The sequence below is a fragment of the Danio aesculapii genome, chromosome 12 (assembly GCF_903798145.1).
Source record: "Danio aesculapii chromosome 12, fDanAes4.1, whole genome shotgun sequence".
NCBI lineage: Eukaryota > Metazoa > Chordata > Actinopteri > Cypriniformes > Danionidae > Danio > Danio aesculapii.
In genome coordinates this window covers 33,647,890-33,674,759 of record NC_079446.1, presented here as the reverse complement: position 1 = coordinate 33,674,759, position 26,870 = coordinate 33,647,890, and the positions used below count along the sequence as shown (strand labels likewise).

Here is a 26,870-nt window from a genome sequence, read left to right as displayed (position 1 = left end):
GAGTGTGTTGCCATATCCTCGTATTGCAATATGCTTTAGATTTTTTTTATATTACTTATTTTGTAGTTTTTGTAGTATCTTATTGTCAACAAAAAAGTATAGCATAGTTCATACATAATTTAGGCCATCGAAGATATGGGAGAGCAATTTTCTTCAGCAAAGCAAAATATTTATATATATATATATATATATATATATATATATATATATATATATATATATATATATATATATATATATATATATATATATATATATATATAAAACATATATTATATATATATATGTTGATTTATTTTACTTTAAAGTCATTAGAAGTTACTCAACCTACACATAGGAGCCTGATAATAATGCTAATTTTAGAAGAACATTTCAGATAGCATTTAGAGGTTTTTGCATCTGAACTCTTCATATATATATATATATATATATATATATATATATATATATATATATATATATATATATATATATATATATATATATATATATATATATATTATAGTGGGGAAGTATTCAACATGTCACCATTTTTCTCAGAAAACATATAAAACATATTTCTAAAGGTTCTTGTAACAATCAAAGAAATACATATATGAAAAGAAAACAAATCTAATTAGTTTACAAAGTTATGTGTAATAAAAGGAAATGACAGGAAAAAAGTATTGAATACATGAAGAAAGGGAGGTGTAAAAAGGCAGGGAAAGCCCAGACAGCAGCTGAACTCTCTTATAGCCCGTTTCCACTGAGTGGTACGGTTCGGCAAAACAAAAAGTTTCAGTCGACGTCATTCTCACTCAAGAAAATGTCAAAGTAAAGCTGTACCAGTCGTTCACATATCATATGTGAAGCACTTCTCACAAAACAGATGCTTTATACACATAAATACTTGTGTATAAAGGTTCATTACTAACCTTTCTATGAACATGATTTGATTATAACTGCAGATCAATGATCTAATAGCCTAATGGCCAACTGTAACATCTGCAATTATGTAAAATAAATAAATAAATGCAACATATATGAACACAAACAGATTTTGTTCTTCTTGGCTTTGTGGCTGTTCATCAAGACGACAACAAGGTTTGAGTGAGCTCAGGTCGACCATGGCTCATTATTATATGTATATATTGTTGCGATGTAATGTCTTGGCTGTGTATTTAAAAATGGCGCTACATTCGCCTGGCTTGTGCATGCACTAGTGACGTTTGTCTGTAGTGATGTTTGTCTTTGGAAAGGGTACCCAAAAAGTGGTATGGTACAGTTCGCTTTTTGGAACCTTTTGACAGTGCAAACTGTACCGTACCGCTCAGTAGAAATGGGGCATTATAAGTTATTCAGTTACAATGTTCTTTGTCATTGTAAATTAATATTAGCTGCTTCAGTCTGACATATCCATTATCAGGATGATGAAGATGAAACCAGAGTGGACATTTCAGCAAGACAATGATTCAAAACACAGCCAAGGAAACTTTCAAATGCTTTCAGAGAAAGAAAATAAAGCCGTAGAATGGCCCAACCAATCACCTGACTTGAATCCAATAGAAGACACTAAATAAAAATCAGTTTGGATAGACAAATTCCACAGAACCATCAAGATTTTTACAATGTTGAAGGCTGTGAAAAAAAAATCAGACCTGAGCAATGCATGTGACTTCATTCTACACATGAGAGTCATCTTTAAGCTTTTTTTTTACGTGCAAACATACCCTTAGACTCTGTTTACTAGCTGTCATCCATGATTAGTAAGGGGATACATTATAGGACAACAACTAATATATAGACAGAGTGCTGAAAAAGGTGAATGTGTTTACCTAGCAAGCAAATCTTACGAATGCAAATCTTACGAAAATCTTACAAAAATCTTAAAAATCTTACAAATGAATTTTACTAGTTGTAACGCAGTTATTTCTGAAATGAAGTTCATTTTGTACACACAGGCGTGCAATACAAGGCTAGTTACAAGTTATTAAACTACTGTTTAAACATTTTTTTTAAATGTTAAGTGTTTGAGTTTGACTAACTTGCTTATGTTTATTGAGAGATCTGGCAACACAACAGAGTGGCTGTTTTGCGTTTTGTGAGTGGACTTTGAAATATGAATATCAATTAAATATCTGGTTCCAGGTTTACCAGGGTACAAGATTCTGAAGCCCAAATCCCAATATTTGGCACCGAAAGGGAAGTTTCCCTCACATGTACACACATGCGGTGGAAAAATCAAATGCTCACAGTCAGATAAAGAGGCGTGGTTTAGTTTGAACTGCACTGCTTCTCTGCTTCTGAAACTATGAGTAGGCTAAGCAAAAACAGAGGTATTAGGGAGTATTATACACACAGTTTATTGATATAAATATGCATGTGATTAAGACTTTGATATATTTTCATTTCTGTCTGCTTGATATGAGTTCATAAAGTTAATGAACACATTATTTCCTTCATAATAATGTCACATTTTATCAATAAAAATGTGTCTATATGTCTTAGCACTGGACAAAGGCTAGTTGTGATTGTCAGTTTTATTCACAGTATTATTTACACATCTTATTGATAGAATTTAGTCTAAATGCTTCTGAGATATTCTCATCAGCATTAAGCAGATGTAAGCCTGCTGCAGTATTATTCACATATTATGATGTTCTCAAATTATCTGGCTTTGCATTAACATACCAAGTTAGCAAACATATACTTTTGCAGTAAGTTTCATTGATTAAAAAAAGTGCATGTGACATATTTATCTGCCTTACATTAACACGGAAAGTTGGCAAACACATTTTGTTTTGTAATAAGTGCTTAACAAACGTAATTAAAGTGTATTAAACACACATTAAAGTGGTATAAATCTGTCTGCATCAGCTTTGGAGCTATTTTCTCATGTGTCTTTTTTTTTCAGAGGCTAAATGTACGGTATTACTAACCTCCTCTCTGTAGAAAATCTAACTAACCTATGCACAGACAAAAAAAGTGTCCAATTTGTTCGGACACAAGCCACAAGCCACATATTTGATAAACTCTAATATTTCACTTTCTAATTGAGAAACCACTTGCTGCATTAAGTACAAAACTGCTGTTGTTCAATTATTTAGTTATGTGATTAATTCATACCTTGATTTTCTTCAGGTTAAGATGGATTTGCAGATTATATTCCTGCAGAAAAAAAAGACATAGACATAGACATTCAAAGACACTCTAATGGTTTGCACTACAGCAGGTTACCATAAAAATGTTACAAACCAAAAACAAACTGTAACATTACATATTTATTTTTAGTTATTTAGCAGATACTTTTGTTCAAAGAAACTTACAGTTGAGGAGGCATTCAGCGAATTAACAAGAAGGGGCAACATAAAAAAGTGCTAATTATACAAAGGAATTAGGTAGAGTTAGGAAAGGGAAGTGTTTATTTTTTGTTTATTTTTTATAGACAGAAGAATGTTTCTACAGGTGGTTTGTCAAGCCCACTCATGATCCCATGATCATGTGATATTAGCCACTTCATTTTTATAACCATTTGACCCAATAAAATGTCATTTTACCCTTTTAATATATATATATATATATATATATATATATATATATATATATATATATATATATACCCATTTTTTTATTATTATTACTTTATTTTTTTTCATCAGTTATATTGAAAATGTATAGGCAGTCAGTCAGCATTTGTAAGCCAAAAATAAATATGAAAAGATGGTATGTGTGTTTAAAAAAACGTTTTAGAATAATTTTTAAGTCAAGAGTATATGTATTATTGAAGCAACAGCATAATTTCATATGTACTTGCATATATTTCTTTGTCATTATATAGGTGGTAAGAACAATGCATCACAACTGAACAGACGGGTGTAATCACAAAAACAAGCTTAAACACCCTACCAAAAATGACTTTAACTTCAGGTATGCTTATACTGTTCTCATAGCGTATGCTAATCCACCTTTTATGAAGCCACCTAACCTGTAAACTCTAACAAATTACATTTAGCACCCTTGACTTTAATTAGTTCTATTGGTAATGCTTTATAATAAGGATGTAGTTTACTATAAACAAACAATGAATAATACATTTATTACAGTGTTTATTTATCTTTGTTAACAGAAATAAGTTGTTCATTGTTAGTTCATTTTAACTCACGGTGCATTAACGATTTTTAACATGCATTTGGTTTTTAATAATGCATTAGTAATAATGCTGTAGTAATGTTGAACTATGGTTAGTAAATGCTGTACGAGTATTGTTCATTATGTCATGTTAGTAAATACATGAACTAATATTAAATAAAGAAATAAAGTACTGTAAATTGTGGTCGTTCTATCTGTATTATGAGCTGTTTTGGCACAATGAAATTGAAAATTTTAGATAAAGTAAAGCAGAAAACTAAATAAATACGCAGAACAAATTTTCATACGTGAAAAAGACAGGGGCCCAATCAAAATCCTCTCAAATTTGTAAATGGGGATTTTGGAGTCAACTTCTGATAAAAATAAATAAATAAATAAAAATAATAATAATAAATAAATGGTTCTATCTTGCAAAACATTAATTGAAACAAGAAACACAGTTAAACGGTTTTAAACATTAGTCATACTGTAAAAATTGTATGACTTATGTATATTTGAATACATATTTTATATATTTATTTATTGTATATTTAATGTGTTAACAAGTTATATTTAATGCTGATTTATTTCATATATTAAGACAAATAGTTTTCATAGTTCAAGAATAAAAGTCAGTAGGAAATATTTTGTCCAAAGCAGAGGTTCATTTTAGTGAGGAATATGATATGGTATTTAAACCCATTTTTGCGAAAAAACCATTAGTTTACGGGACATTCTACCAGAAACGAACATTATCTGTCCCTGAAACAAAAACATAAGTACAAATAAAAAGTATTTCATCCCAAAAGTTTCTAAAATGGCCCGATGGTTGATTTCTGTGGAATTGTGTGTAAAGGAATATGTCATTCATTTGATTCTCAGATTTTTGTTCTTTATTAAAAACACTTTACAGATGTACAAACCCTGTCATTGTCCTTTTCCTCAGTCCAATTGAACCTACAGCTTTAATAGTTTTGTTATGCCTCAGAAATAGCAAGTTTAAGTTGTTATCATTCACATCAATTGATTAAAAATGTGACATTATAAATAAATTCTACAAAAAAAAATTATATATATATATATATATATATATATATATATATATATATATATATATATATATATATATATATATATATACAACAAATATATAGTACAAGTAATTTTACAATGGCCCCCATGTTTCTGTCAGTCCAGTCACATTTGCAAAAAATTTAACATAAAATGCATGCAATACACATTTAAGGCTATGAGTTAGAAGTGACAAGATTTGATGGAGAAGAAGCTGACAGTAATCAAGTATGCGAGGAAGACAAGCTTAAGTCACAATTTTTATAAGTGAAAATGTATGTTTCTGGTAGAATGTTCCCTACTGTAATTTACCACTAGCTATTGTAATTTAAGACATGCTCCTGATTACATTTCAGATTTGAAACATTTAAATTATTTAAACCATGCACCAACTCTTTAACAACTTAAAATGGCTCTAAAACGTTCTTCCATAACTAGGACTTTATTAGCTTTGAATTTATGAATAAGTGCTAGTTTTTGGGTTTACCTTCCTATGTGAAAATGAATTTTCAACACAATAGTATAATAGTTTTTATTTGCTAGTGCTATGATTTTAGAAATGGACTTAATACCCCTCATCTACAATCTGAAATGGACCTGACTGGTCCACTTGTGTGCTTTTAAAATGGTGGAACCAAATTAGAGTTCAATTTTATAGATAGAACCCTTTGTTTTAAAGAGCCTTAACCTTTCGTGTTATAAAGAGAACCCAAGATGTACACAACACCCCCAAAAATCTAATCAAAATGTAAACAAGTTGCCAGAGAATAAGAGTATGTGAAGATGGGGTCTCAATTTTGACAACCCCTACATACAGCTTTCAATTACGTTTAGACTTAAGTTCCCTTTTCAGTATTTAACTTTTTTCTCTCTCTCTTCCTCGAAGAACTGTTGTCTGGATTAAAGTAGATTTCACATGTTCCTCTAAAAACTACGACACTGTAATATATAAATAATCATGACAAAATAATACGTTTATTCTAAATAAGTAAGCCATGTTTCAACTTTATTTTTGTAAGTCAAGTCATTTTAAGCCAGCCTAATGTAATGGAAGTTAAAAGTATTATTTGTATAATTATTTCCAAGGACATATTGATGAGAACAATGACTTCCATGCAAAATATCATAAAGGAAACATAAAATCTAAAAGAAAAACCAGAAGCGTAATCTGCTGTATGTTATCTATACTGTAAAAACACAGTCTGAGGAGAGGAAGTGGACAGTAAAGCGAGTGATTTACAAGCGTGAAAAGGCGAATGGATATTCTATAGAACTAGTCTTTCTTCTTTTTGTTACCTTGGGAACTGGTTGCTAAAGCAGTCAGACGTGACGTCGCTCTTCAGGAAAGTAGGCCACGATGAACCGCTCCTCCTCTAATGTGGAACAACTAAACCACATGCTGGTACATGTGGAGCACAAACTGTAAACACACCACAACTAGTTAAAACGCAGGCAGAAAGTGGTAACTAATTCATTCATTGCCAGTAATCTCATCTTCCTAATATTTCTGAAAGGACATGTCATACTCAGTCAATAAAGATCATTCAAACAATGACTTTTGCTGCTTGTGCAAACTTAATTGTTTATGTTCAATCCACTTAAATATGTAAAAGCTATTAAGTTAACTTTATCGATTTGTGTTAAAACAACATGAAGGAATTATGTGGAACCCAGGATTTTATACAGGGATGTCTATAAACAAACAATCCTGCACACTATCAATACACTTAAAAAGTTAGCTGTGTGTTCAAACTACTTATTTAATTTTCCTGTCGTGTTCGGGTCAAATCTGACCGATTTACAACTTAAAACACTCATAAATATTGTGTTTTACATCTGATTGCCTCAAGGCCTTATGATATCCTCCACACTATGCACTTGAACATATAAAAGCAATGATCACCTCTTTCATTGAATTTTGAGAGTTTTAATCAACCTCGTTACACCTGTGGTGTTCCCGGTCAAAAGTGACCGCCATAGGAAATGAATGGGTATCCAGACCCTATTCATCCATCAGACAGAAATCATCCCCATACACACCACCCCAACTCACTCGCTCACTCATTCACACATTTCAGACTGAATCCATCTGAAATAGTCAAGGTTTTCAAGACTACTAGAGACCATAAAGCAGGTGTGAGTTGGAGGAGGTTGGAGCTAAACTGTGCAGAGCTGCGGCCCTCCAGGAACTGAGTTTGAGACCATTGCTTTACAGTGTACTTGCTGTATGAATATTTTATTATTTATGATGTTTCAGTCACATGACCTTCATCTTTTGCAAATTTGCAATTGTTATTTCTCCCATTGTTGCTTCAGGAGTGCCAAGTTTGAGTACTTGATTGAATTTCGAAAGGAAATCCCTGACTTATAGTGACATATTGCTGAATCTTAAGCATAGCACTGCTATTTTTATTTGTGAATTGCGCCAAATATGGCCTGTTTCAGCATAGAAAACAATTCTAGTTTTTAATTGTGTGTTATTATTATTATTATGATAAAAACAAAACATTACAAATTATGATGCTTTTTATAATATAATATAAAAATAGATTTTTTGTGAAATTTAATTAAATAAAAATATATGAAAATTTTAATATTAAATATTATTAATAAAACAGATCTGCAAATAAACAATGTGTATTTAGTTTGGGAACTGTAAGATGTTTTTAAAAGGAAAACAGTAATATAACAATAATTTTTTACTATTTTTTATATATTTTTTTATATTAATGTTAAGCACCTTGGGTCTGAGAGTAACGCAATTTCGATTCTCTATATGTCTTGTACATGTGGCTGAATTGACAATAAAGCTGACTTTGACTTTTGACTTTGACTAATATTTTAAAAACTAAAATAACCCTTAAATAAAATATTATAAAATGCAAGTATTTATAAGCATGATGCTAAAACCATTAATTAGACGTATGCTTATGCCATTAAAAATCTATTGTATTTTTGTTGTCTAAGTAATAAAGGCATGTACAGTGCTCAGCATATATAAGTCCACCCCTCACAATTCTATCTTTTAAATTCATATTTTCATATAGGAAGCTATACAATATTATATTTGAGCATATACATTAGATCAGTCAGTAGTGAAGCCAAATCTGGAGCTTGCTGTACCTAACAAAATAACTTACGATAACGGTCTAAAAACTAGTACACCCAAATATATATGTTCTAGAAAAATAATAAATACACATTTGAAAAAAGAGGAAAAATCAAGAGAAGCCAAAAAAATGGAAAAATTTAGTTGAAATTTTATAGGTTGTACATTTTTAGCAATATTTAGCTTGAATTTAACTGCATTATCGTTTAATTTTGAAATATGTTTGGTGAATAAAATTATATTTTTTTATAAATATCTGTTTAACAAATCTGTTTTCTTTTAATGCACGAAAATACATTGCCTATATATTCACTGAGAAATAGATAAAAATATTAGTTTTCAAAACGGGTTGTACTCAATTATGCTGAGCACAGTACAATAAGAGAATATTTATATACATTTTTACACAGATATTAACAGCAAGAATAGACTTTGCTTGAAAGTTTCAAACTCAATATCTTTTCTCTCTCTCTCTCTCTTTTCACCAGAGAGTACATTATTAGTTTAGCAATCAGGCTACAGTATTTAAGTTAATAATTCATATTTGTTTTGTTTAAACTCAGAAAATGTAATACTTGTTCTTATTACATTACTCTCAAATATAAGGAAGAAAAAAGTGATTATTTTTTAGGACATACTGTAAATATCAAATACTATAGACATAAAAAATATGACCGGAAAAAAAATGAACAATGTCAAAACCACTTTGGTTTAATTGAACAGGACTTTATTGTATTATTTATATGTTATATTGTCATATTAAATTGATTTATTTTCATTCATTCATTTTCTTTTCGGCTTAGTGCCTTTAATAATCAGGGGTCGCCACAGCGGAATGAGCCACCAACTTTTCCAACACAATGTTTTATCCAGCTGATGCCCTTCCAGCCACAACCCAACACTGGGAAACACCCACACTCATACACTACGGCCAATTTAACTCACCCAATTCAACTATACCACATGTCTTTGGAATGTGGGGGAAACCGGAGCACCCAGAGGAAACCCAAGCAAACACGGGGAGAACATGCAAACTCCATACAGAAATGCCAACTGACCCAGCCGGGGCTTAAACCAGCGACCTTCTTGATTTTATATTATAGTATTAATGCTGATGGGTCATACTGCAGAATACTGAGAATTGTTTGCTTTACTTTTCTATGAAATATCAGTACGACAGTTCACATTTATAATTTTACTGCAAATATCATTTCCTTAATCAAAGGGCTGTTATTCTATCAGATGCAAGGTTGGCAAACATATGAACATTAATGGGATTTGAAATTTCCTGGAAGAATATATAAATATAAATAAATAAAAGTATATTTGATTTATATTCACACAGTACCTGCTATGGAGAGGAAAAAAAATCTATTTTTCTTGCCGAGGGTGTGAAGTTTGTGTGAAGTGCACACTCAGCCAGAAATAGACAGATTTAACCAATATCCTTTCAAAAGGCCACAATGCAGATTGATTTTTTCATCTGATCTTTAATAGAACCACAGAAGTATTCACACATTAAAGGAGAAACATAGATCTTCATAATCTACCGTAAAGAGTCTAACTTTACGCTGTTAGGCAAAGTGAATCCACAACAAAGCAAATGCCATGTCGTGTTGTTTTTCTTCAATAAATTATACACATAAGGCTTAGGGTACGTCAAACTCACATTTCTAATGGAAGCGCAGAACTAGTTGCACATGCAAGAGAAGACACTTTCACAGTTATGCATAACACCGAGATAGAGTCCACTAAGGAGAACAGCAGAAATGATATAAATGCATATTTACTGTGCTCTACACTAATATTGGAACCCTTGGTATTTATGAGTAAAGAAGGCTTTGACAAAAAGGTCTTTGACTGATACCGTTTGAACTTTTGCTCAATATATTAACAAAAACCCTCTCATTAAGAACAAAATTAGAAGTATCTTTGTTAAATATGCCTGTCACAATATTAACATATATTTTATGAGCAAATATTTATGAATTTATGAGCAAATATTTTTGAAATATCTTCTCATAAGTTTTTATTTATTTATTTATTTAGTACAATTGGGTTGACCGGAAACCAGACATTATTCATCACAACCCAAGACGTCAGCATGACTTCATAATGACACTGTACCCCAATGTAATGGCATTTAGGGGGGAAATGAAAATTGTGTTGATGTCAGAACTCAACGTCAGGCTGACGTCACTATCCCAACATCGGACAGACGTTGGATCTTGGTCACTTTCCAATGTAACCTAAAAACAACCAAATATCAACGTTTAATGATGTTACAGCTTGATGTTGTATGGACGTTACCGCTATGATGTCTAGCAGATGTTGGATTTTGGTTGAATAAATGTCAGTATTTGACGCCAATATGGTTTAAGATGTTGGCACGACGTTGGATTTTGGTCACTTTCCAACACAACATTGATTTTTGGTCACCGCACATCACAACCTAAATCTAACCTAATATTAACGTCTTATGACATTGTGTGCATGCTGGGAACGTGTAAAGGCAAGAAAGCTTGAAAGTTTGAGCTTTAAAAACTTGGAAATGGCTTTAAGAAAATAACAAATGGCCGCTTTCAAAGCATTGCTTCATGAAGCTTTGAATCTTTACGAATCTTTTGTTTTGAATCAAGGTCACATGCTTATAGTAAACAGGGCTTCTTTCTGTCATTTCGAAAATTCAATGGCTCTCCATTGGGGGAGGAGGGGTGGTATGTGTAATGCTATAAAATCCACATGAATCATGCAGATTTACTAAAATCACATTGGCGAATCACTGAACAGGTTTTGTAGTATTTACCTGACCCCAGATCTGTTTTATGAGTTTGTAGATGTTTAATTAGATGATTTGTAAAATGAAAAGGAATGATACTAGTTGATGGTGTCTTGTCCTGTTTAGCAGAGCCCACAATGGAAAAAACTGTTTAAGCAAAACAAATTTGATAATTAGACACATATTAAATGACATTATATGATAAGCCAACAGCATTTGATAGGTTAGTTTCAATTTTACATTTGTAGTGTTTTAAAATGTCAGTTTTTATCCATGTTTTGTTTGCATTTTTGTTGCATTTATACTAGGAATAAAACAATTTTCGTCTGCTGAAAATTGTCAAAAATGGATATGCTGCACCACACTACCCAGTAATGTTCAGTGCGCTGATTACACTTTCCCCAACCATAATCATTGCACAAAGTGAAGCTGCTTTTTTACACTGGATGAAGAAATCGCTATGCTATGAAGCCCATTCCTTTCAATTCGTCATGCAAATGCCAGTTCGACCAAAGCACAAGACATGCGAAGCATGTGCATAATGGTCATAGTTCAAAACAGCTCAATATTCTTCACGATTCATGATTCTGTAAACTTATCAATGCAGGAAATCACACATGCTCACCACAAAACCAAAGTCTGCTCAAATTACAGACATTTCTACGTAGTAATTATCCCTGCTGCTGTCATGAATACACTATTAAAATAACGTTTCCGACTCCTTTACCGTTTATTAAATTGTGGTTATTTTATTTGCTTGTGTATTTGAAGTCAGTGATCTCATCTAAGATCTTATAAAGTCTTACAAAATTATAATATTTATTAAAATAATGTATTCTAATACCTAATAACATCCATTCCTATTTTTTGTTGGTTATGACCAGCAGATGTTACTAGCATGTGTCATTTTGGATGCTTTGAATCAGGGAAACATTTTTCAAAACAACTGGTTCTATGATTAAAAAGCTTTGAAAATCTTAGTTTCTCCCATCACTATTGTCAACATGATGGTTCCACTGAAAAATAGTTCCCAGAACCAAATAGTTAGTTAAACTATATAGATGCTAGTTTGGTTATGGGGTCGAAAAATCTCCAAAGTTAAAACGCAATCACCACAAATACTTTGAAAGTGTTTCAAGAAAAGGCCTCTAAAACAAGTCAAGCATCTTCAGTTTTTTTTTTGTTAATATTTTGAACAAATCTTTGCTCATATTTACCAAGGGTGCCAATGTTAGTGGAGAGAACTGTAAATGGAGAACAATTACGTGCAACGATTCCCAGAGCTTAGCTGCTTCGAGGAAGTCTGAAAAAGTAAACAAATTCCTGTTTCAACAAATCTACGAACAAATGTTTTCAGCGAGCGCAGCAAACACAAGCTGAATTGAATGAACATCACAGAAAGCGTCCATCCTGACCAACTCACCGCATTCCTCCAAAAGTTCCTGCTTCACCCAAGAGGCCACGTTTTTTTTTTTACTTCAAACAAGTGCAGTTCTGTTAAACTTCTGAAAAGTCGGAAGACAGATCAAGTCTGTCCATTGTTTTCATCAAGGTGCAGAATAAAAAGAGATCAACGTATGATGGGAAACTCCTAAAATGTCAGAAAAACAGCGCACAGACATGAAAACATTGAAAACTCGAGACTCCAATGTGAATTCTCAAGCCATCAACGAGCTTTTTGAGAGTCCTTGGAATGGATTTATATTGATGCCTATTTCAATATCTCCTGTATTGAATGTTGAAAACCATTGACAATGAATGTGGAGGCTTTTTCTACGATGCACATGCAGTTTGGGTTTTCTTTGCTGCTTTGTTTGGGTTGTTGTTGTTGTTTTGGGGATTCAGTTTAGGCGGTGAATTCTGGAGAGTCCAAGGTTGGATGATCGCTAGTTCCTGGATCTGACAAACCCAAAGATCTTGTCACTGGGTGCGTCCATGATGTTGTTTGAGTCACATGGCTGGAGGAGAAAACAGAAAATTAATAATTATAATAAATTAATAGTTCTTGATAGTGTATATTATTGAAATAAAGACTCTTATGCTCATTAAAAGCACCCTCATTTTATGCAAAAACAAACCAAAACAGTAATACTGTGAAATATTATATATGCTAATTAAAATAACACTTTGAAATGTAACTTCTTTGGGTACTTTATGCAAGTTCATATTATTTTATATGACTTTGATATGAATGACTCCTTCCCAAAATAACATGTATGAAAAGATTGAATACACAAAATAATGATATGTTCAGTCAAAATGATCAATAAAATAATATTATCCTTTACTACTACTTCAATCTTATACTACAGGGCTATAGTACCATAATAACCATAGTATAAGTTAAAAAGCAGACCATGGTCCATTGATTTATTAGCAAAGTAAAGCACAAAGTCCATTTATGTTTTAGAAAAATTCAATGTCCCTTTATCAATATAATTTTCTTTACCACATACAACACAAATTAGACCAGTGCTTATAATCTTGTAGGTTTCTGAAAGCCCCTTATGGTCACCAGGATCGCATTGCTTTGATACAGTACAAACCATTATGTTGTAAAATAGATATATATTATTACAAAATAACACTTTCTATTTTAACATCTAATTTAGTCATTTGATTCAAAGCTGAACTTTCAGCATCATAGTTCAATCTTATCTTCAGAAACCAATCTGAAATGCTGACTTCATGAAAATCATGAAAATTATGTAAAATTTCTATAAAAATATTAATGATAACAACTTCTATTATTTGACGTTGTTTAATTTAAATTATATTACAACAATAAATAGGCGGTTCATTCCACCGTGGCGACCGCAGCTTAATAAAGGGACTAAGCCGAAAAGAAAATGAAGAAAAGACAAAAATAAATAAATTAATTAATAATAATAATAATAATTGTATTTATTATGACAATGTTATACACCGTTTCTTTGTAATGGGTTAAAATAAAAAAGACTGTTGAAATGTCAAAGAAATCCATTATTTCGCTTTTATACTATTGAGGAGCCATGAGCACCCACTCACAGGTAAACTCTGCTTCTCTCTCTTTCAAGTTCAAAACAAACCTGAATGCCAAAGCATTTTAGATATGCACAGTTGAAATCAGAATTATTAGCCCCCCTTTGAATTTTTTTTTCTTTTTTAAATATTTCCCAAATGATGTTTAACAGAGAAAGGAAATTTTCACAGCATGTCTGATAATATTTTGAGAAAATCTTATTTGTTTTATTTTGGCTAGAATAAAAGCAGTGTTTAATTTTTTTTAAAACCGTTTTAATGTCAAAATCATTAGCCCCTTTAAGCTATTTTTTTTCAATAGTCTACAGAACAAACCATCATTATACAATAACTTGCCTAATTACCCTAACCTGCCTAGTTAACCTAATTAGTTTAGCCTTTAAATGTCACTTTAAGCTGTATAGAAGTGTCTTGAAAAATATCTAGTCAAATATTATTTACTGTCATCAAGGCAAAGATAAAATAAATCAGTCATTAGGGAGGAGTTATTAAAACTATTATGTTTAAAAAATGTGTTGAAAAAAATCTCTGTTAAACAGAAATTGGGTAAAAAAATAAACAGGGGGGCTAATAATTCAAAGGGGCTTATAATTCTGACTTCAACTGTATATAAAATAGCCTATGTAATATAGTCTAATAACAAAATAATATCAATAAAATATACAGCAAATTAGAAATAAATGAGAGAAAAAGGAATAAAGACAAACAATATCTCTAAAAATGATAATAATTACAAGATAAAATGTGTAGATTATTTAAATAAGGCAAATGCACTGATTAACCTATACTAATGGTGTACATATAGGCTATTTTGTAGTCAGTTTAGACCAGTCATTTTCATGCTCTCCGCGTATATAGTAAAGTTTTCTGAGTCGTTTAGATTCAATAATTAATTATTGAATGTTTCACTCACTCTCATGACTGCGTGTGCACTGTCAGCTGCGAAGCCAAGCAAAAGTAGGTTTAAATATAAAGGTATTGCAAAACTGCATATAATTAACCACAGCTTAAAGAAGCAAAAGCCAAATTCCAGACTTTTTGGGAGATTTACAGTAGAAACCCTGGCCAGACAAATTTTTTAAATGCCAAAAAAGGAGCGTATCTGTGGGTCTGCAGAGCGTGGTAGTGCACACACAATGAAACGGGTAAATGAGAGAAGATTTTCCAATACTTATTCGATCGCTGATGTTTGGTTATATTAGGCAGATAAAAAAATAGTCTAAAAAATTGTGTAAATACATATAAAATATTAACATTTTATGATGTTTTCCCAGGATTCTTTAATGAATAAGCTTAAAAGATCAGCATTAATTGTTTTTTGCAACAATTTTAAAATGATATTCTTCAAATAAACGCATTCTTGTGGAATAACAGAGCACATTTGTTTAAAGCACAACCTTCCTGAGCTCAAATGGTTGTACAGTGAATAAAGTACATCTATAAGCATGCACGGGCCATTTGTGGTGTTGAAATGTGGGTGTAATAGAGAATGCTGGTCTCCTGGGTGTGGTGTTGCGTGCCACTTCACGAACTCGCAAAAGAGTGATGGATGTCTGTGATTTAAACTGAGCTGTTTTGAAAGTTATGCAAATCAAAGAGCAAGCTCATGGGACAGAAAGATTTGTGTGCTCTCTATAGAGATGAAGGGGTTACATACAGTACATGTCAGGAACAATACAAAGCCTCAACTGGTTTTGAAGCACTATATTTACACTACAGCAATATCTGCCATAGAGTGAATTGGTTTTTGTTGATTGTAGAAGCTTGGTTTAGTTTAATGTGCGAATTAAACAGAAAAACTGTTCTTGAAACAAGATAAAACTCTAAGATTTAGTTGAAGCAAAAAAAAAAAGGGGTAAGAATGGAATAAGTTCCTTATAAATATTGTGACACGTTAAAATGAAATGCTTAAAACTATTGTTTCTTTTCTTAGTTTTAAACATAGCATATTGTCATTTTAGTAAACAAATATATTTATTAAAAAGATTGATCTGTTGGTAGATCAAATTGCTTATTTTTATGAGCACATATAATACATTATTTCTTAGAAGATTGTATTAAAACTAGAATGCTTAACCCAGGGTTTCTGCAAGTTTCATCAAGTTAAATTTAAGACTTTGAGACATTTTTAAGACCATTATAAATGAAATTTTAGACTCATAAAAGGTTAAACGCTAAGGAATTTTTCAAATGGCAAAACTTTTTAGCAAAATATTTAAATATTGTGTAAAAACAAGCAAGCTCTACTTGTATTCATGCACTTTATTTTCTCAACATAAACATTCTTTAAAATAATTGAAAAAATGAACAATTGTTTAAAACGTTTAGAATTAACAATCTGTCCAGGTCGGTGTCCTTGGCAGTAAATACATGACATAGAGCACTTTTAAACGAATGTTATTTTAAGTAACATAATTAAACCATTATTGTAACAGAGGTAAAAATTTCCTTTTTAAATAAAAAGTTTAAAGTTTTATTGAGATAAATGGCTGGTGACTGTATGGGTGTTGGCCAGATTGGGTAGCAATACAAGGGAAAAAAAAAAAGGAAAATTAAGACCTGTTTAAAAAAAAGATTTAAGACCTACAACACAATATTTCCGTAAATTTAAGACTTTTTAAGACCCCGCAGACACCTGGTTAACCCTTAAATATATATATTTTTAGAGTTTTCACAATAACGTAATTATTATGGTGAGAATGACAGTGGTAAAAACAAATGCGGAATCAACACTTTTTAAAATCCTGAATTAATATTGGAGTTACTTTTGCACACTGGAGGAAGGACGACACCATGGCTGAGGTATTTCTTTTAGACAGGTAATGTTCAGTTTTAAAAGTAGCAAAAGTCACGCAAAGCTTATGTAGATTGTGTTGTTACAAATCGGATATATGCACAGAAGTAAAAAAAAATCTTCAGCCAAAAGCTTGAATACTATTTTCATTTTCATAAGGGCCCTTTTACAGCATCGATAATGTAGATTTGTATTTAGTTTAACAACAAAACATCACTAAATAGCGCTATTCCGCCTAGCCTGCTTTACTGAGGTGAAGTTGGTTTTATATTCCCATTAGTTCATTTTTTTAACAGTGACAGTCTGTGACGCGCTCCCTATATTGTTCACCGCTACTCTGAATATTCGCTCTGAAATAGCATGTAAGTATGGCTTAGTAATAGGTGTAATTCCTGCACGCCGCCGGCCAACCACTAAGCATACAGTAGTGGCTTTAGGACAAAGTGTGTGAGAGAGTGAAAACAGTGATCCTTGCATGCATGAAATAATGCACATTGTGACAAGTTTTGCCTACTACACAAATGAAAACGTGCTAAATATAATACAGTTTTCTGTTCGGAATTGTAGTTTTATTCTATGAAGTTTTCTAACTGGCGAATGACATGATGTAGTGGGTCTCTGTCATCTTTCATGATTTCAGGAGGCGTGGCTTTGGACAGCAGAAAGGGGTTGTGTTTCAAACATATTATGCTAACCAGTTAGCATTTAGGCAGATCACCTACTGCACCTTTAATATCTGTCAGTTGATTCTAGTAAAATGTAGCTCAAAAGAAGATAAAAACTGATTTAGCTAGACGGATGTTCTGTTTACATAGAATATTTGTTCTTCTAAATATATAATTAAAAAATAGAATAGATTTTTTTAAATTCCCCTTAGATCTCAGTTATTAGTGTGTGAGTATGAAAACTTCTCATTGTGCTTTTAAAAACATGCACACTTTACTTTTACATTTTTACTTTTCTTAAAAAAAAAGGGTAAAGTCTTTGTAAATCTGTTTGAAGTCTTACTTTATGTAGTATTTCACTCCATCTGAAGTGTATGCCTCATCCCAGCCAAAAGGTAAACCTGAGAAAGAATAAAAATGACAGAAGATCAGATATGTACAGCTATATGAGAACAACAAACAAGAGACTGGAAATCAAAATAAAAAATAGCATTCCTTGCAACATTTTCCGCTGATCCTCTTGATACCGAAACGACAGCGATTGTGAGATTTTGCTGGCAACTGCATAAAATTGGGTTAAATATGAATATGCAAAATGTCCCAGGATATCTGTATAATATGAAAAGCTATTACACAAGAAAATAGGGAACGCATGCAGTGAAAGTGTGACAAGCATCAAACAAATCTGCCTCCCTGGATTCGGAATTTTGGTTTAAAATACATTTCCCCAAATTCTCTTTTAAGGCAAAACACTGCAGTTGAAATAGGGCAAATAAATAACTAATAGTTGTCAACATACTTTTCCAGTTCATTGATTACTTTAAGAATTGCAGTTTTTTTAGTTTAAAAAAAATTAAATGTATACATATGCAAATAAGGCATTGTTTTCTTACATATGTGCTAACATGCATAAATCCCTAGCACATAAATCTGCATGAAAGGAAATCAGGTTTAAAATTTTCATTTCTTTTCTTAAGATGATCAAGTGAAAGTTTACAGATGTAATTTTGGCTTATTTTATCACTCCTTAATTTAGAAAATACTGCAAACAGACAAACAAAATCACAATTATTTGTAAAAAAATAAATAAATAAATAAACAGCACATTATGCATGAACATATCATCTGTGAAAATCTTCACAACATAGATATGACTAAAATTAAAACTACACTACCTGACAAAAGTCTTGTCACCTATCCAGGTTTTAGGAACAACAAAAAATTACGTGACTTCTAGTTGATCATTTGGTATAAGAAGTGGCTTATATGAAAAGGCAAAGGCCTCTAGATTATGCTTATTTTACCAAAATAAAATGATCAGGCCTTGAATTTCAATTATTTAATTAGGACAGTAAGGTCTGACTTTGCTTAGACAAAAGTCTTGTCACTTAACAGACATAATGTACAGTATAGAATATAAAGTCATGGTGCAGTGGAAAAAGAATTAATATTGTGTATGACTCAATGGATCTATACATCTCTGCAATGTCTCAAATAACTTATTAATAGTTATCTGAAATGGCAAAGAAGCATTTTTGCAGGACTCCCAGAGTTCATCAAGATTCTTTGGATTCATCTTCAATGCTTTCTCCTTCATCTTACCTCAGATATGCTCAATAATGTTCATGTCTGGTGACTGGGCTGGCCAATCTTGGAGCACCTTGACCTTCTTTGCTTTCAGGAACTTTGATGTGGAGTCTGAAGTATGATAAGGAGTGCTATCCTGCTGAAGAATTTGAGCTCTCCTGTGGTTTGTAATGTAGTGGGCAGTACAAATGTCTTGATACCTCAGGCTGTTGATGTTGCATTCACTCTGCAGATCTCTCACACGCTGCCATACTGAATGTAACCCCTAACCAGGATTTTCCTTCACCAAACTTGACTGATTTCTGTGAGAATCTTGGGTCCATGTGGGTTCCAATAGGTCTTCTGCAGTATTTGTGATGAATAGTATGCAGTTCAACAGATGATTCATCAGAAAAATCTACTTTCTGGCACTTTTCCAAATGATCAACAAAGTCAAGTTATTATTCGTTGCTGGGATCGGCGACAAGACTTTTGTGAGGTAGTATATAGAAATTACTTCACAAATGTGCTCAAAAAAGACATTTTCAGCTTGTTCCAACTCTTTATTTAAAATGAGCTGAATCAACATCATTCTTAAGTTTTTTGTGGACAACTTAATTGTTTTATGTTCAATCCACTTAAATTTGTAGAAAAAAATTAGGTTAACTTAATAGATTTGTGTTGGGACAACATGAAGAAATTTTGTGAAACCCAACTTTTTTTAGTGCATGCATTGTAATTGAAATCTACACACGCACATTGATAAAGTGTAATTCAATACTTTTAAAAAATACTTTTAAACCCAAAATGTCAAAATTGATAGGTGCATACATTTATTTATTTTATGCCTGCAGTGTCTCACTTTTATGCACAGCTTTAAAAAAATTCTTGGACTTAAAAATGAAAGCAGACACTATTGATGGCCGAATATGAGAGCAGTTACATTAATACCTGTCTTCATCCCGGGTAACAAATCCCTGACTGAATTTGATCTGGACACTCCCTCAGTATACAGTATACACGCAGGAAACACTATTCACAGTAAGTCTGCTGGCAAACACACAGTCCTGACGTGACTTCAAAAGCAGCTTCTCATCAGAAACATGATCTTATTTTTAAAGGAAACAAATACGGAGATTATTCTGTTGTCTAGATTTCATGCAAAAGCAACATTTTTGACAGGAAAGGCCAAAGAATAAGTCATGCAGTCTCTGATTTCTACAAACAAATATACTAGATATACTACAGTGCTTATGGGGTGTTGCAATCAGGTGATTTAATGATTACATTTGTTACATGATTGAAATGAATTCAAGGGAATAAATACCTAAACTCAAATATTATCTATTATTAAGCAGCAAATTATCGTTTATTTTGCTAAAAGTATTATTTAATGGTTTAATAATAGCAAATCATGCACCTTAAAATGGAGTTTGTCAAAAAATAATGTGTTTTTATTGGCATTGATGGTTTTGTTAAGAACTTTGGCCACACTTTTAATGTACAATTATTGCTATTAATGGAACATTAACAAACCATTAACCAAGAGTTTTAGCTAAATAAACTACTAATTAGCTGCTTATTAATAGTTAATTGGGTGATTCTTCTTTTAGCGACCAGATTCCAGAAATGATCAGATGTGCTCCAACATTAGGCACATTCAAAGCAAGAATTAAAACACATTGTGTATGAAATGTGCTATAAAAAATAAACTTGCTTTGCTAGTAGTTGGGTTTAGGTATTGGGTAGGATCAGGGATGTAAAATAAGATCATACTTTAAGTGCTAATAAAGAGTTAATATCTTAAGCCAGTAGTAGACAGTGTGCATTGTTACATAAGCTTAAGTCTTACCAGAACTTATATCATCTTAAGAACCCATGCATTCAACAAATGGTTCTTTAAATTTGGGGGGAAAACTGAAATAAGAATACTGTTCTTCGCAGTAAGAATAAAACAGTTCTTAAAACAGTTCAGAAAAGATGCAAGGAACAAATTATACCTCAATAGGAGTTATACATCTAAGCACTGTTTCTTGTCACGTTAAGATGCGTGATGATTTGTGTATGCTACTGAATTTATATTTTAAATAAACAATTATATTCAACAAAATCTTCAGTCTTTTGTAAAACAATTTATCACAACAAACATATCAGGGACATTGTTGTTAATAAATTTGCATGGACACATAGCATAGAGCACTGTACATCCATAGAAATGGAAATAACTGGGTTATCATAATGAAATGCACTTGAGATTTGGTTTATCATAACCAAATATTGGCTGTCAGCATCCTTGAGAAAACTAAGCGATTTCAATGCTTATTTCACAATAGTTTCTCAGAATAAAAACAGCACAATGTTTTCTTAAGATTCCAAGGTTATCTCAAATTAAAAATGACCATCGATTTAATTGAGTGTTGAACTTCTGCAGCTTATGATTTTTGTGGGATTCAGTGTGTGAGTGTGTGTTGAGGTTTGTGACGTGTCTGAAGTGATCTCAGACCATTACTGCCTAAGCCTTGGGACAAAGTAACAGAGTAGAGCTCATCACATGCTTCTTTAATTCAATCAAGCCTTTGTTTTCTGAAACAACCAAGAGTGAATGATTTCACTAGATCGGTACTATAATATTGAACAGACAACTTTAGCTGCCTCAAATTACACCTTGTTAAATCAGATATAATTGGGATTAACTATACACTGCCTAACAAAAGTCTTGTCATCTATCCAGGTTTTAGGAACAACAAATAATAATTAGACTTCTAGTTGATCATTTGGTATCAGAAGAATTGGCTTATATGAAAGGCAAAGACCTCTAAGATTATTATTATTTTACCAAAATAAAATATGATCGGGCCTTGGTTTTTAATAATTTAATTAGGACAGTAAGGTCTGACTTTGCCTGGACAAAAGTCTTGTCACTTAACAGAAATAATGTACAGTATAGACTGCTGCAGTGTAAAAAGAATTAATATTGTGTATGACTCCCATGAGCTTAGACGACTACATCCATACATCTCTGCAACAACTTAAATAACTTATTAATAAAGTCATCTAGAATGGTAAAAAAAGCATTCTTACAGGACCCCCAGAGTTCATCAAGATTCTTTGGATTCATCTTCAATGCCTCCTCCATCATCTTACCCGAGACATGCTCAATGTACATGCCTGGTGACTGGGCTGGCCAATCTTGGAGCACCTTGAGCTTCTTTGTTTTCAGGAACTTTGATGTGGAGTCTGAAGTATGAGAAAGAACCCTATCCTGCTGAAGAATTTGCCCTCTCCAGTGATTTGTAATGTAATGGGCAGCACAAATGTCTTGATAGATCAGGCTGTTGATGTTTCCATCCACTCTGCAGATCTCTTGCATGCCCCTATACTAAACATAACCCCAAACCATGACTTTTCCTTCACCTTACTTGATTGATTTCCGTGAAAAAATTTGGTTCCAATAGGTCTTTTGCAGTATTTGTGATGATCTGTTGCAGTTCAACAGATGAATAATCTACCTTCTGCCACTATTCCAAATGATCAACTAGAAATCAAGTGATTATTTGTTGCTCTTACAACTTGGATCGATGACAAGACTTTTGTCAGGTAGTGTAGAGAAAACCCTCCAAAAACTGATTTGCTGCTTTTCTCTCTTGAAAGCACAAAATGAAAGATTTGTCAACTACACTGTCAAGTTCTTCTAAAGATTGCCCATTCAGTAAAATCTCCAACATTACAAAATGCCTTATGTTCTGCAAAGAAAATAAAGTAAATACGGGTTTGGAACAACAATTGGATGAATAAAAAATTCATACCAAGAACAATAAACACACTATCACTATCAATATTATCATTAAACCAATACAAAAGTTCAGTAAAGAATGGATTCTTATAGGCTGTCAGTGTTTTTATTGTTAATCCTCTGGAAAAAAAAGTTTTGATTACATCTATGTAGTATGGACTCTGCTATTCTTTTAATGTTAAACTTTTTTTAATATATTATGCCCTTACATTTTTACATAATCTAATGCAAGCCTCCGGTTTCCCTAGAATATGTCTGTGAAGATTCAGCTTGAAAATAAGTGACAGCTAATTTTTACAATTTTTTATTTTTTATTATTATAAATGATGCAGAAGCAAAAATACGTTTTACATCTGTCACTTTAAATGCAAATGAGTTGCTTTACATAAGAGGTAAGGTCACTGCTTGTGCCTCTGATACACTTGCAATATCAATCAAAACAACTGCATGTGTTATAAAGTCTGATCAGTTTAAACTCCCAATGCAATGTGTGTTTTTTTGCTAAAAGTACACAAGTTTGCAAATTGTTGGTCATGTCACTGGAAGAAATTACATGTTTTGCGGTATATAATGAAACATGGACGTAATGACAACAAACTTATCACAACTCAACCGGGCCTCATCCCCTTGAGCAAGGGTTAATTTAATTTGGGATATTATGACATGCATGTTCCCAGAAGAAATACAGACAGAAAAAAAAATGAGCAATTCCAGCGTTATGAATGTGATATTTGCAGTAAAATCTCAAAACATAAGTTCACATATAAATTATATGTAAACATTATATTGAAACATCAGTTTATATTTTCCAAAACAACTAACCACAGAGTTATGGGATCAGAAAAATCTGTTTCAATCTTTTTATATTTTAAATGAGGAAAAGAAACATATGTTTTGGATGTGACCAAAAAAGTTTGTGAGTTTACTGTAAACAACCTAATTTGTAGAAATTCTGTGACTTAAACTGCACAAGCCAAAAGCAATAATGCTAATCAAAAAGATAAGAGTTGTTGCTCTATAGAACAAAAATTGTTGATTTTATTTTATTTGACAATTTTGGATTCATGAAGAAAAAGATTCATTATGGATTTAAAACCTCTCAGTTATGGATAAGGACCATGGTAAATCAAATATAATTGCTTGAAAACACTGACAGTACTGTAAAATACAAGCCTACACACACAAAAACTTTGAAAGGGTTTCGCTATAGACATTTGCATTGCTAAAATGCTATCATAGTTGAATTTGTATATTTGCTGATATTTTCCATATTTTTCACGCAATAAACGAAGTGTGCAAAGTTGCATAGAATTCTGATATATGGCAATACATGCAAAATACATATAAACTCATAACTGGATTTCACAAACTGTATAAATGTATCAATTTGTCATATCAATATTTAAGTATCGCAAAAAAGACAGTTTTGTGGCATATATGTGCTCAGATATGGCCATATACCGTACACTCATCAGCCACTTTATTAGATACACCTGTCCAACTGTTCGGTAATGCAAATTTCTAATCAGCCAATCACATGGCAGCAACTAAATGCATTTAGGCATGTAGACATGGTCAAGATGATCTGCTGCAGTTCAAACAGAGCATCAGAATGGTGATTTAAGTGACTTTGAGCATGTCATGGTTGTTGGTGTCAGACGGGCTGTTCTGAGTATTTCAAAATCTACTGGGATTTTCCCGCACAACCATCTCTAGGGTTTACAGAGAATGGTCTGAAAACAAAAATATCCAGTGAGCGGCAGATCTGTCGGACACAAATGCCTTGTTGATGCCAGTGCTAAGAGGAGAATTGGCAGACTGGTTTCAGCTGATAGTAAGGCAACAGTAACTCAAATAACCACTTGCTATAACCGAGGTATGCAGAAGAGCATCTCTGAATGCACAACATGTCCAACCTTGAGGCGGATGAGCTACAGCAGCAGAAGACCACACCAGTTGCCACTCCTGTCAGCTAAGAACAGGAAAGGCTCACCAAAACTGAACAATAGAAGATTAGATATAAGTTGCCTCAATTTCTGCTGCGTCATTTGGATGGTAGGGTCAGAATTTGGCATCAACAACATGAAAGCATGAATCCATCCTGCCTTGAACCAACGGTTCAGGCTGGTGGTGGTGGTGTATTGACATGGAGATATTTTCTTGGCACACTTTGGGCTCATTAAAACCAATTGAGCATCATGTCAATGCCATAGCCTACCTGAGTATTGTCCATCCTCTTATGACCACAGTGTATCCATCTTCCTATGGCTACTTCTAGCAGGATAATGTGCCATGTCATAAAGCGCGAATCATCTAAGACTGGTTTCTTGAACATGACAATGAGTTCACTGTACTTAAATGACTTCCACAGTCACCAGATCTCAATCCAATAGAGCACCCTTGGGATGTGATGGAACAGGAGATTCACATCATGGATGTGCAGCCAAGAAATCTTCAGCAACTGCGTGATGCTATCATGTCAAGATGGACCAAAATCTCGGAGGAATATTACCATTATATAACATTTTGAAATATATGTTGCAGATATGAAATATATTTTAATCATGTAAAATCCGAATGTACCTTGCCGATACTTCCATACATCAGACTTCTATATGGAAATCATAACAGGACTTCAGTTGATGGCAGAATTTTCAGTTGGGGCAAACTGTCCCTTTAAATGATGAAATACGTCATGCACTTTAGCCAGTTTTAATAAATCATCTGTGCTTATTCCAAAGCATGTCTCAATCTCGGTCTTCATTGATGAGACAGAGCGGTGCACATGGCTGAAAGCACATCAATCACGTGGAAAGCACCGGCTGTCTGTCTGTGTGCAGGGCTGAGGGTTCAATCAGTGAGATGAGGGTGGCCCTCCATGTGCAACTCAAAGCATTCAGACAAAACGTGAGTATCGCTGAGAGCTCACATGCTGTCAGGTGTGTGGGACACGTTTCCCTCTTCCTTAAGCTATCACTTTGTCTCTTTCTTCCCTCCCTCAGCTTCACTGATCCATCGACCCTAAGAGTCTTCTGTCTTCCTCTAATCCATCCCTTCTTTCCATCTCTTAATTTTAATTGAATCTGAATCTTTGAAATGTGCCTTTACATTGACAAACAGTTCTTAAATTGTCCGTTTTGTTATACACCTTACAGCTAAACTAAGCAAGAAGAAAATGTAGCTTAATGTAGCTTTATACATGTGAAACACAGAAGACGGTACACTGTAAAAAATTCTTGCCGCCTCAAGTGTTTTTGTTAAATCTAATTATCTTTTCTTGTCCTCTCAACTTACATCAATCAAACTGACTAAAATATGAAGTTAAACTTTGTATAACTTAAAACATTTAGTTGGAACCTGATTAACTTTTTAAAATAACATAAAGCAACATATATTTGTTGGCTTGACCAGGGGCGTCACTAGACCCAATTTACTGGGGCACGTGCCTCAGTAATAATCGCCAGTGCTCCAGTAAATGCTTTGAGATATGATTTACTTTATATGCAAGTGCATTTAATAAGAATGATAATTCCGAAATAAAGACGTTATTCTCTATGTGCACCCGAACCAACGCTGATGAAAGCAATGCCGTTTAATCAAAAAGCAAACTGACGCATCTCCGCGTGTGCGCAGAGAACCTGCGCGCTTCTTGCATGCGCTGCTCTTCTCCCAGTGCGAGTCACCCAGAGGAATCCCACGCCAACAAGGGGAGAACATGCAAACTTCACACAGAAATGCCAACTGGCCCAGCTGGGACTCAAACCAGAGACCTTCTTGCTTTGAGGTGACAGTGCTACCCACTGAACCACTGAATAATTACATAACAACATTGATGCTGTAAAAGGAACTGTATAAAACAGAAAAAAAAAAGTCACATTAACCATTCAGCGGAAGTTTATCAGTATGGGAAGAAACACTAGCTCTGCATATACCCTATTGCTTGATATATTTTATATAGCAAACAA

At 32.9% G+C, this 26,870-nt stretch overlaps 1 protein-coding gene across 1 annotated transcript in view; it reads right to left on the bottom strand.

Moving 5' to 3' along the window:
- Positions 1-9,766: 9,766 nt before the first annotated feature.
- The window catches only part of stxbp4 (syntaxin binding protein 4), a 66,984-nt gene continuing 49,880 nt past the window's right edge, over positions 9,767-26,870 (bottom strand). Inside the window, exons 21-22 of the mRNA XM_056470129.1 lie at positions 17,890-17,947; positions 9,767-13,024 (exon numbers count right to left, since the gene is read on the bottom strand). Coding sequence (XP_056326104.1) covers positions 12,913-13,024; positions 17,890-17,947 — 170 coding nt within the window. The 3' untranslated portion in view covers positions 9,767-12,912. The remainder of the gene's footprint in view (positions 13,025-17,889; positions 17,948-26,870) is intronic.